Genomic DNA, 13,170 nt, shown 5'->3' on the forward strand with positions numbered 1-13,170 from the left:
GTGGGGCAGCACCCCTAGTTCCAGCCCTACTGCTTCTTTGTTGCTACTTGCAGCTGTTAGTCAAGATTCTGTCTAGTGGCTTGACTTTTCTGTTCTTAGCAGAGTTTGTGTGATCTTGCATATTTGATTCTTTATCCTGAATGTCTGTAACATAATGTTACATATATTGCAGTGTCTTTGAGCTACCTTGTCCAGGTTACAAATAATAAATGGTTTATGTAATGACTTCAATTAAATACATTACATAAGACAAATGTTGCAGAGCTACGTTAATTGAGAATAGATGTATGAATTCAAAATTGGTCACAGAGGATTTATAGCTATTAGATTATCACTTAAATCAGGGGTTGTGCTAGGCATGAGGATTAGGGTTTGCACAAGAAGCATGGCAAATGTTGATAAAATCATGGATTTGTGACTCATCGTGATTTTTTGTTTCCAGAATGATCTGCACAGCTTCTATGTCTCATGCTTCCTCCTCTTCTATTCCCAATAAGGGTATCCACAGAGAGAAGGAAAGCAGCTCTTCATTTCTTGGCAGGAGGCCAGGCAATTGGAACAGGAAGAAATGGATCTTTGCACTTCCCCCTGCAGGAGGCCTTGGCAACAAATACTAGGCAAGGGGCCCTGAAGATGAAAACAAAGAAGTCAGTGGAACCTGAGACATCTCTGAACACTGACACAAAACCAGTCTTCTCCATAATACACCACAGCCTCCTAACACGTACTGCTCTTTAACTGATTTACAGATTGGCGTATAAGGGAACAATGAATATGATTCTTTACCTACCCAAAGCTATCCAATGGCCAGTATGCAAGGAGTTGGTATTCTTAGCTCACTCTCTTTTAAACAGTTTTTCAGATTTTTTTTAAAAAGTCACAAGTAACACTGACATCTTTGCTGGTGGTTTCAGCCAAGAAGGCCAAGGGCTGAATTAAATATGCTAAATGCCCCCCTTCTTGTCCCTAGTAAGTTGCCTCTCTACATCAGGGCAAAGGCATGAGGCAGGGAGGTTTTCTTTAGGGAATTTTGCATTTTTTGCAGTCAGTGCTACATCTAGTCTGTTGGAGAGAAGAATGTTGTTTTAAGTGTTTCAAGATCACTGGCACTCATTTAAAACATACTAAGAAATTCATATGGAAAGTGGAGGCATTTTTAAATGCTTTTGCTCTAACTGCTTCATGTACAGATGGTGCTGTGGTTGCAAGTTTAACAGCTTGTCATACTGTTGTATCAGTTCTACTGGTTTTAATCCAGTAATGCTTTTGATTAGAACAAAAGCCTTTTTGTGCTAATGTAAAGCGAGTAACAAATAAAGGGGAAAAGCTAGAAGTAGATTTGATGGCTAAAATGAGCTTTATTGTGTCAAGATTTCAGTAACAAAGATGATAGTTGGAAGGGGAAAAAAACCTCAATGTGTTATGTTACACAGGAGAGAGTCACTATACTTGTAATATATTTTGTATTAGTTTTCAGGATATGGGAGGTGAAATAGATGCAAGGGGATCATCTGTCTTAAAATGAGACATAGGGGATAGCTGAACCATTACTGCCTACAGCCTTATCTGTCAATTTCATGGCCTCGACATTTTCTAATGTTCCTCATACATTATATGCAAAAAGTAATAACACTGGCATTGAAGCTTGCCACTGCCAAATTGCATCTCCTTTATTGTTCATACTCTCAGGTCAAGTTGAGTTACTGAAAACAATGGCTCTTTGTATGTATCTTTACTCCCTAATCACACAGTTTTTGGTTTCCAAATTTTTGTATCGCTCCCTGGTTTGAAAGTGTCTATTTAAACAGGATACTTTGCTCTCTTTTGTACATGTCTCAAAAAGCGACATCATGAGAATTGATAAAAGCCAGGCAGAAGAAGATAATGTGTATAGGCAGTATTTCTCTCTCAATAAGATGATGTTGTGGACGTTTTAATGCTTAACGTAATCTTAAAATTATAAAGTTGGGAGTAATCAAGAATTGTTAAAAGGATTAAAAAATATACTCATCTTGCCAGCTTTATTTTCCTTTGAAAACTGCTATGTAACAAAGCATTGTTCAAAATATAATATTCATATAAAGCAAGGGGATTGCCAGTTTGTCATCATATGCAAAGTATTTCCCTGGACTCAGTGGCATAGAAAATACATTCATTTAAGAAGAAAAAAAATTGGCAAACCTTCAGCTTGCTCCTACTGCCATTGATTTCAATAGAAGTGGGATAGAGTTTCTGTTTTACGGTGTCAAAAGACAACTATATTTGAATTTTTGGAACTGATGCAGCCCTGAAAGTTGATGCCTTTAAGGGCATTCCAAAACTTTCCCCATTGGTTTGAGACCATAGCAACAACACATACATGGCAGACACTGATTACTGAAGAGATTTTACTATTCAAAAAATTGAAGTTTAAAACAAGGGTATCCTGCTGTACAAAAAGGTTTTGCTCAGGCTCAGTTTTTCCAAAGGACTGGTTCCAGCACTCTTTCAGATGAGTGACTGGATTACCTTTGTGTTCCTTTTACAATGAACAAATAATGCAGTAATGTTATCAAAAAGTAGGAGAAATAGTTTTAAAATCATATCACAAATGCACCTTGAGTCTCCCTTTGGAATAAGAGCTATTGCACAGAGTAAACTACACTTGACTATTTTTTTAAGTTTTTTTTTCTGAGACCTTGAAGCAAAGTTTCCACCTACTGTTCTTTCTCAATGAGACAAAATAGATTAGCCATTTCCCCCATAACCTAGACTGTGAACACACACTAAACTTAGCATAAAAATGATGACAAAGCCACTAAAGCTGAGAGGACTGTAGTCCTGATTCTCCTATTACTTACATTGTTGTAAATCAGGTATAATTTTGTTGAAGTCAGGGGAGTTATACTGGTCTAAAAAATGGAAGTAAGAGAAGAATCATCTCCAGGGTCTACAAAATTGTTTTTTTTAATGCATGACAATTCTTCATAAAAACACCCATAACGTAATGCAAATTAGCACATTTGTTACACTTCATGAGTGAGATTGCAATCTCTGAGTCAGGGCCGGCTTAAAGCACCAGCTAAGGAAGCAGGTTCTTGGGGCAGCCAATACAAAGGGGGGGCACTCCATCCGCTATTCGAGCAGCACGTCTGGGTCTTCAGCGGGAATTTGGAGGCGGGTCCCTCAGTCTCTCTCTTCCTATTTGTGCTGCCGCTGAAGTGCCACCAAAGAGGAAGAGAGGCAGTGAAGGACCCGCCGCCGAAAAATGGAGTGGCACGATTGAGCCGCCGCCAATCAGCTTTTTTTTTTTTCCCGCCACTTGGGGCGGCAGAAAACTTGGAGCCGACTCTGCTCTGAGTAAATTTAGAATAACACTGTTGAAGACAGTAAAGTTTCTCCAGGTTTACATGAGTGAAACTGAAAGCAGTCTCCAGCCTCATGTCATATCAGTGAATGCTGTGTGAAATGAAAATAATAATAAGAAAAGCAGTTATGTACTTGTAACTGGTGGAATTGTGTACTAAACTAAATTAAGGCTGCTAGCTAGTGTAATCTACATACCAAGAAATTACAGTTAAAACAGTTAAATGCTATGAAGTTTAGAAATGCTTAGATAAGTTAATGTGGATAAAAAAATTAATTCTTAGAAAATGGGATATTCAAATAGCTTAGATGTTCAGAAATAAGGTAAACTCTGATTCTTTGTTTCAACATAATCCAGTTGTTGAGCCATTTTTTCTAACTCCTCTCTGATTTAGGGACCTATTCTGCCAGCTTTAGTGGGGAACATTTATGGGTTCCCCACTCTGCATGTAGTTCCATTAAAATCAACAATATTACTTGAGAAGCAAGTTACTATTCAACATGAGGAAGAGTGGAAGAATAGGGCCCTTAGATTGTAAACTCTTTGAGGAGAGACCTTGGATGTCTGTGCCTTCAACTATGTAAACTAAGGGCATTGTAGAAATAAATGATATATTGTGAGATGTCAGTCTTAGGAGTTCTAAGTACAAGTTCTGCCCATTGGATGCAGACAACTCCCATTGATTACAATGTGACTTGCATGTATGTATCTGAGTTTGGCCCAATATGTCAGCCTTTTATAATTCAGGACTATTTTGCCAGAATCTCAGTCTCTCTCTTTTTTCCCCTTTACAAAACCTATATAGGTATCAATTCAGACAAACTATTTTTGACTAATGCAGTACCATCTCTGAAACATTTATTTGTATTCTTCTCTGGTTACTGCAAATACTAGCATTAAATAAAAGCAATTTTAATTACAGCACTGTAATTTAAGACAGGTTGTAACAGGCTCTCACCACTAATTAAAAATGATGATTGATTTCTGGCATTGGTTTAACAGAATTTAATTCTCCTGCAATATCTGTTCACCACTAGGAAGAGCAAGCTTCTACCTGTGTTTATCATTAAAATAAGGGCTTAGGTATGAACATCACCTCATATTATTAAGACATGCTGATCCTGATAAGAAGCCATATAGTGAGTCCAAGGAAGTTTACGCTGGTGTAATTTACATGCCACGGGGTTGGCAGAAAGGTGTGCAGCAGGAAAGTGGGGTGACCTTATTTTATTCTTAAATTCCTCCCAGATATGTTGCTCTTCCTGATACACCCTCTCATCTGGCCCCCCAGTATATAAGTTACAATTTAGACACCCTTGGAATTAGCTTTACTGGTCTAAATTCAGAGGCGATGTATAAATTGGTAAATGCATGTGTGTATGTTAATCTAAAGGATCAGTTAGCATCTAGCGTAGTCTGAATCCAGGATTGTTTAAGGGAGTTTAAACAAGTGTAAAACATTTTGAGTGGGAAGGGAGATGCTGCACATTACAGCATCATAAACTCCTTTAGATTCACTTAAACTCAACTCTGAATATGGTCCACAGAATCAAAGGAGAAATTCTTCTCTCACTTACTGTATGTCCTGTGCCATTCCACAGAAGTCAAGGAGGAAGTAGTAGTATAAGTGTAACCTGGAGGATGTTAACCTGTCTCTGTAGCAACTGAAATCAAAACCAGATTTTCTCATAATTAAGAGGGCCACTTGAGCTTGACTCTGTCAGTTATATAAATGTAAGTCCACAGTAGTTTCATTCTTCTTAGCGTACGAGCAACGTGCTTCAGGTGACACGTGACCAGTATTCATCACGAAATTTTGACTTAAGTGGTTATAAGTGAAGCAAAATTCAATCCATTGTCCCATTTTTGCTGAAATCCTCCCATCAAAAAGTTGGTACATAGCCAAGTTCAGCCAAGTTGGTATACAGCCAAGTCTTACCGGCTTGCATTTGCAAAATGATTAATGATTTTGGGTGCCCGATTTTTGGATGCCCAACTTTTGAAATATCTTCCAGGAACCTGAGCTTCATAGAGTGAGTGCTCAGCACTTTCTGAAAATTAGGCTTCTTCAGTGTGTCTCAAGTAGTTCACCCAAAAACAGAGACACCCAAAATCACTAGTCACTTTTGAAAATATTGGCAGTTTAATAATGGAAGAACTGGCTGTAGGGATAGATGGGGGTGGGGGGAAGATTCAATATGCTAATTCACTATGGGAAACATAGTCTCCTAATTAGGGTTGGGGAACTTTCACTCTCCATAATATTATTTTGATCTCTTGAAGGTCATAAACATTTCCTCCTACAGACTTATCCTTGGCGAGATCACATGTTTTTATGGACACAGACGCTTCCTTTTTCTGTAACAAGTTGTTACTTAGATTAGATTAGTGTACTTAGATTTCCAGAAAGCCTTTGACAAGGTCCCTCACCAAAGGCTCTTACGTAAATTAAGTTGTCATGGGATAAGAAGGAAGATCCTTTCATGGATTGAGAACTGGTTAAAAGACGGGGAACAAAGGGTAGGAATAAATGGTAAATTTTCAGAACGGAGAAGGGTAACTAGTGGTGTTCCCCAAGGGTCCATCTTAGGACCAATCCTATTCAACTTATTCATAAATGATCTGGAGAAAGAAGTAAACAGTGAGGTGGCAAAGTTTGCAGATGATACTAAATTGCTCAAGATACTTAAGACCAAAGCTGACTTGAAGAACTTCAAAAAGATCCCACAAAACTAACTGATTGAGCAACAAAATGGCAAAATGAAATTTAATGTGGATAAATGTAAAGTAATGTACATTGGAAAAAATAACCCCAACTATAAGTACAATATGATGGGGGCTAATTTAGCTACAGCTAATCAGGAAAAAGATCTTGGAGTCATCATGGATAGTTCTCTGAAGATGTCCATGCAGTGTGCAGCGGCAGTCTAAAAAGCAAACAGGATGTTAGGTATCATTAAAAAAGGGACAGAGAATAAAATGGAGAATATCTTATTGCCCTTATATAAATCCATGGTATGCCCACATCTTGAATACTGCGTACAGATATGGTCTGCTCATCTCAAAAAAGATATACTGGCATTTGAAAAGGTTCAGAGAAGGGCAACTAAAATGATTAGGGGTTTGGAACAGGTCCCGTATGAGGAGAGATTAAAGAGGCTCAGACTTTTCAGCTTGGAAAAGAGGAGACTAAGGGGGGATATGATAGAGGTATATAAAATCATGAGTGATGTGGAGAAAGTGAATAAGGAAAAGTTATTTACTTGTTCCCATAATAAAGGAACTACGGGCCACCAAACGAAATTAATGGGCTGCAGGTTTAAAACAAATAAAAGGAAGTTCTTCACACAGTGCACAGTCAACCTGTGGAACTCCTAGCCTGAGGAGGTTGTGAAAGCTAGGACTATACCAGGGTTTAAAAGAGAACTAGATAAATTCATGGAGGTTAAGTCCATTAATAGCTATTAGCCAGTATGGGTAAGGAATGGTGTCCCTAGACTCTGTTTGTCAGAGGCTGGATATGGATGGTAGGAGAGAGATCACTTGATCCTTACTTGTTAGGTTCACTCCCTCTGGGACACCTGGCATTGGTCACTGTCAGTAGACAGGATACTAGGCTGGATGGACCTTTGGTGTGACCCAGTATAGCCATTCTTATGTTCTTAAATTTCGCCAGATTATAGTCTTCAAATTATGTATTTGCAACTTGAAATACAGGTTTTCTTTTGCTTCAGTCTTCTGTATAGACAACATTGCAAGAGCCTGGAAAAAAAACAACAACTTCTTGCTGAGCCTTAAATTAAGGGAAACTTGGATCCAAAAGTAGAACCTTTGTCACATGAGCTAAAGGAGATTATCCATTAGGTATAAACTGTAACACAACATTGATATTCTCCTGCAGGCTTCCAGCTGTGAGAGGGCAAGGCTAGTCAAGTATGCAGGTGCTGGTATTATCCGTGGATATTTTTGTTATAGTAAATCTGACAAGAAATTTAGGACTACTTTTTGGAAGCTATCACAAACAACCAGGATCTGATTCTCTTGCACTGTGTACTTTTTTAAACCTGTGCAAAGTGGGTGAAAAACGCTGTTATTCTGATTGGTAGCACTTTATACCCACTTTGCACAGTCCAAGGCAGTGGAGACTCCAACCTTTAGTAGCAATCTCTTCCATGGATACTTAGCTCAGACTAGGACAAAGGGAGGCTGTGTCTCTAATCCAGGACCTACAAATCCAGAAAGAATTACCAGTACAGGATCTATTTGTGTTTAGCAACCTCAATAAACATTCACTAAACCCGAGTTCTTTCTCCTCTCTGCCATTTGCCTTGAATTTCATGTGATCGTTCCATTTTCAATATAAATCCAGCTTTCAGGACTATTAAATCATTATAAACAAATATAAACATCATATCACATACTTTTTTCATGCAATTCTGATTTAGAAGCAAAATTACCATAAATCAGCAAATGTTTCAGCAATATTTGCTTTAGGGATTAAACAATTACATCACTGCCTCAAGTAATAATTTGTGATTAAAATTAGCACATGGGTGATATTACTCCATCCAGGTGATACCAGATTTCTCATGGTTGCTCAAATACATAAAATCATCAGTAAGCAGTTATGCCATTCTATTAAAAACACAATCATTCCCAATGCATTTTTCTCTAAAAGACTGAACACATTAAGTGATTATTTTTAATCTGTTACCTCATCAATAATTGTCTATTATAGCTAGTGAGTCATGAATGGCCTTATTTTCAAAAGTATTAAGCAAATCAGTGGGAGCTCTGAGTGCTCCACATCTGTGAAAATTGGGCCATAAATTGTCTCTTACTATATATTTGTATCAAGCCAAGTATGATGGAGCTGGCCCTGATCTTGGTTAGGCCTCAAGCCAGTACTGTAAAACTACTACTAATAAACGTGTGTGTGTGTGGATTAGTGTTGGAATGGGGAGTGCTGGAATTTGGGCTGGAATGGGGTCTTGGAGATGCTGGTGTGTGTATGTGAGATTGGAGGTGCAGTGAGGGGTCAACGCGGAGCTGGAGGATTGGAGGAACTGAGGTGAGTGTAGGGTGGTGGAGGTGCAGTGACGGGGCAGGAGTCAATGCAGGGCTGGAGGACTGGAGATGTTGGCGTGTGTGGGGTGGGATTGGAAGTGCAGTGATAGGCAGGGGTCAATGCGGGGCTGAAGGATTGGAGGGGCCTGAGGCATCTGTTGTGGGGTGGAGGTGCAGTGACAGGCGGGTTCAATGCAGGACTGGAGGGTTGAAGGTGTTGGGGTGGGGAGGTTAGAGGTGCTGGGGGGATTGGAAGTGCAGTGACAGGCAGGGGTCAGTGTGGGGCTGAAGGATTGGAGGGGGCTTAGGCGTGTGTTGTGGGGTGCAGGTGCAGTGACAGGCAGGGGTCAGTGTGTGGCTTGGGGGTTGGAGGTGCAGAGACAGGCGGGGTCAATGCGGGGTTGGAGGGGCTGCGGGGGTTGGAAGTACAGAGACAGGTGGGCTTAGTGTGAGGCTGGGGGGGTTGGAAGTGCAGTGACAGGTGGGGGTCAGTGTGGGGCTGGAGATCCTGGGTCTGCCTGGGGGGCACAGTTAGAGGTGGGGTGTCTCTGTGTGTGCGGGGGTTGATGCTGCAAGGATGGGGCTGGGGGCAGAGTTAGAGGTGGGTGTCCCTGTTGAGGGGGGGTGGATGCTGCAGGGAGGGGCTGCGGGTGCCTGGGGGGCGGGATTAGAGGTGGGTGTCTCTATGTGGGAGGTGTTGATGCTGCAGGGAGGGGCTGGGGGGCGGGGCTAGAGGTGTGTGTCTCTGTGGGGGGGTTGATGCTGCAGGGAGGGGCTGTGGTGCCTGGTGGGCGGGGTTAGAGGTGGGTGTCTCTGTGGGGGGGGGGTGTTGATGCTGCAGGGAGGGGCTGAGGTGGGGTTAGAGGTGGGTGTCTCTTGTGGGGGAGGTGTTGATGCTGCAGGGAGCGGCTGGGTGGGGTTAGAGGTGGGTGTCTCGGGGGGGGCGTGTTGATGCTGCAGGGAGGGACTGGGGTGCCTGGCGGGCGGGGTTAGAGGTGGGTGTCTCGGGGGGGGGGTTAATGTTGCAGGGAGGGGCTGGAATGCCTGGGGGGCGGGGTTAGAGGTGGGTGTCGGGGGGGGGGTTAATGCTGCAGGGAGGCGCTGGGGGGCGGGGTTAGAGGTGGGTGTCTGGGGCGGGTTAATGCTGCAGGGAGGCTCTGGGGGGCGGGGGGGGCGGGGTTAGAGGTGGGTGTCTCTGTGTGGGGGTGTTGATGCTGCAGGGAGGGGCTGGGGGCGGGGTTAGAGGTGGGTGTCTCGGGGGGGGTTAATGCTGCAGGGAGGCGCTGGGGGGCGGGGTTAGAGGTGGGTGTCTCGGGGGGGTTAATGCTGCAGGGAGGCGCTGGGGGGCGGGGTTAGAGGTGGGTGTCTCGGGGGGGGGTTAATGCTGCAGGGAGGCGCTGGGGGGCGGGGTTAGAGGTGGGTGTCTCGGGGGGGTTAATGCTGCAGGGAGGCTCTGGGGGGCGGGGTTAGAGGTGGGTGTCTCTGTGTGGGGGTGTTGATGCTGCAGGGAGGCGCTGGGGGGGCGGGGTTAGAGGTGGGTGTCTCGGGGGGGGGTTAATGCTGCGGGGGGGGGGACTGAGCTGCTTCCGGCGGAGCCGAAGGGGGCGGGGCCGGCGTGCGCTCCGCACCATGGAGACGGGCGCTCAGAAATCGCGTCAGGCCCGCGCCGCCGCGAGTCCTCGTGCCAGGCTGTGACCGTCTCTGGCGCGGCCGCTGCCGGGTGCGTGCGCATGAGCCGGGGCCCAGACCCGTGAGTCGCGCGGGTGCTGGGAGCCGGAGTCGGTGCCCGCCGGCGAGCTGCAGGGCGGGCCCTGTGTGCGGGGCCCCGGTGCAGGGTGAGGGGGAAGATTTCTTAACCGGCGGGGGAGGGCGGGGGGCTGCACGTGGTAATAACGGGGGGCGGAGAGAGAGTAGTGTGGGGATCCGAGGGAGGATGGTGGAGGTAGTTGGGGGCAGGGTGCAGAGGGACTGGTGGGGGGATGGCACAAGGGAATAGTGTGGGGGGCTTGCAGAGGTGGGGGGCAGTGTGACACAAGGGAATAGCATGGGTGGGGGCACGGGTGATAGTGTGTAGTGGGTGTGGGGGTAGCGTGTGGGGAGGGCGGAGGGATGGGTGGAGGCGGCACAGGGGGCCTAGTGTGGGGGTCCCAGGGAGGATGGCGGAAGGGTACAGAGGGAGTAGCATGGGTGGGGGCACGGGTGATAGTGTGTAGTGGGTGTGGGGGTAGAGGCATGGGGGTATAGCGTGTGGGGAGGGCGGAGGGATGGGTGGAGGCGGCACAGGGGGCCTAGTGTGGGGGTCCCAGGGAGGATGGCGGACGGGTACAGAGGGAGTAGCATGGGTGGGGGTGGTGCGGCACAAGGGAATAGCGTGAGTGGGGGCACGGGGGATCGTGTGTGTGTAGTGGGTGTGGGGGATGCATGCTGGGGGGTATAGTGTGTAGGGTGCAGGGGAAGTTAGTGTGTATTGGAGGGGGGCGGCTATGGGTTGCTTCTGCCTTTCCTGTAGGGCTGGAATGGGATGAAGCGTTCAGTGAGCTGTAGATTTAAGTTGTACTCTGTATCTAAGATTGGAATTAGATGCTAGGAGCGTTATTAAGATTGGCTTCTCTCTGCCCTCTCATGCACCTTTTTGCTCACTCCATTCCAGACTAATGGAGCCACAAACCTTTATTGCACCTTGTGATTCTGTCATAGCTGTTGCCCAACTCCACCTGAGCTTGAGTAGGACAATGCAGTTTCATTGCCAATATGGTCTGCTCTTCCTCTGACATTGCCTCTGTGTGAGCTCAGTGCAGTCCCCTTGGCAATGTGCCCCCTTATTGCTCAGGGACGTTACACCACATACTTATGCTCAGCATTTGTACTTTTATTTTTGAGAGGTCATCTGAGTCTGCTGTGTATTTTTATGCCATGCTAATTCACGTTAGATTGACACATTTATTTGAGCTGGTTCAAGGCATAAGGTGTTCAATGGGGTTTAGGTGCTGGAAGAATTTTTTTTTTCTCTGTAGATTTATGTATGAAATTTCCATTGCTTTTTATATCCAGTGTTTGACTTCAAGTGGCTGTGTGTTCACACAAATGTGGTTAAGGTGACCCAGAAGTGAATTAGGGAGCATATCTTTCTGAATATGTATGAACATCGTATTTGTATTTATGGGCTACTTAGAGTATTAGTGTGCTTAAGACCTAGTAAAGCAAAAGTCAAATAAAGGCCCTGAACCTGCAATGATTTATTCACATGTGACTTCTTGTACTCACACTGTGTAAAGTTAAGCATGTGAATAAATCTTTTCAGGATTGGGGCCAAAGGGTCTAATCAATGAAAATTTTAAATTTGGGCATTTTACAGGAAGTTGAAAATTTTGTGTGTGGAATGCTTGCAGGATGGGTCCAGGGGTTGACTGGTTGTTTAGAATCATAGAAATGTAGGGCTTAAGGGGACCGCCAGACTTCATCTAGTCCATTTCCCTGTGCTGAGGCTGGTTGATTGCCTGGGATGGAGATTAAATGAAGTAAAATTTTGGATTAGTGATTTTAGTCTTTGAGCCTGCAAACATTTATAGACAAGAATAAGCCCATTGAGTTCAGTGGAGAGTACTCCTATATGTATTTGCAGAATCTGGGCTTTAAAATATTTCTCTGTGGTAATAAATGAAAGAATCAGCCACTCTTATACATTTATATTCAATATATCCAGTATTATTTTATGAAATATAACTCACAATTTGTAGTGAATACTACTACTTGATTTCAAAATGTCTGTCTTGTGCAAGTGCTCATTGTAACACTTCTTTTAATGCTTTTGATTTATTGGCTTATTAATCTTTCATGGGATGATATTAACTGAATTTATTATATTGATGAAGAAATATTCTATTTAAAAAGTATTATCGTAATGCAGGCTTCTTCCATGCAACATGGACTTGTGTTGGATTTTTAATATTGTTTATTGCGTGCCAGTAATGAATTTGGAATTATACATGCACATATAGTATGAACCTTGCCCCAAGGAGTTTTAAATCTAGTTTGGACACGTAGTCTAGCTCAGACACATGGAATACACTGGCTGATGGTGCAAGGAGAAAACATTTTTGAAAGACTTTATGGAAGAAAGGTGTCCTCCAGAGACAACTGATAAAAGAGGAATGTTGTATAGTATAAGAGGAGTGTGAGTAACTTCTAGAGCAAAGGTATCCTTTGGGTTAGTACAAGGCAATGTGGGCAAGGTGTTAATTGATCTCTTCATCTAGACATACTGAGCACGCTATTTTGTCCATTTACTGTATTGGTGCAGCTGCTTGTACCAAAACCCGAGAGAGTCAACCAGGAATTTTGCGAGAGATGCATTGATACAGGAAGCCAATTTATGATTAATTATTTAAAATTGTTAATTACCCTTCACAAAAATACACTTTTTACCTTTTAGCCCATGGTCTTAAATTTGTCCTGTGTCATGGATGAGGCTGCTTTGTCCCTTGGAACAATAGATGTTTCCTATTTGTCCTCTTCTGTAGAATATGCTGTCACTAGATGTAAGCACTCTAGTGAAGAATGGGTAAGTAAAAATATGGACGTCAGTCCTCAAGATTTACTGTATTTTTCCTTAAAGTATAAAATGGAATTTTCTTTTCTTTTTTCTTTTCTTTTCTTGAGAAGTGAGGATAAGAATTTTATCTCCTATATACATTACACAATTTCTTCCAGTACTTGGCTTAGACGTTGGTGATGAACCAAGGGTATAATGCTGTGGC

The 13,170-nt window shown here is 43.6% G+C and overlaps 1 protein-coding gene across 4 annotated transcripts in view; it reads left to right on the top strand.

The window, feature by feature from the left end:
- The first annotated feature begins 10,104 nt into the window (after positions 1-10,104).
- GPAM (glycerol-3-phosphate acyltransferase, mitochondrial) overlaps positions 10,105-13,170 on the top strand; it is a 50,772-nt gene continuing 47,706 nt past the window's right edge. For 3 of the 4 annotated variants that reach the window (XM_050958005.1, XM_050958007.1, XM_050958008.1), the window contains exons 1-2: positions 10,155-10,248; positions 12,846-12,974. In XM_050958005.1, the coding sequence (XP_050813962.1) occupies positions 12,849-12,974 (126 nt within the window). In that variant the 5' untranslated portion in view covers positions 10,155-10,248; positions 12,846-12,848. Of the gene's footprint in view, positions 10,249-12,845; positions 12,975-13,170 lie in introns of all 4 variants that reach the window. The other variant, XM_050958006.1, reaches the window with a different exon arrangement.

Source organism: Gopherus flavomarginatus, chromosome 6 (genome assembly GCF_025201925.1).
Source record: "Gopherus flavomarginatus isolate rGopFla2 chromosome 6, rGopFla2.mat.asm, whole genome shotgun sequence".
Classification (NCBI taxonomy): Eukaryota; Metazoa; Chordata; order Testudines; family Testudinidae; genus Gopherus; species Gopherus flavomarginatus.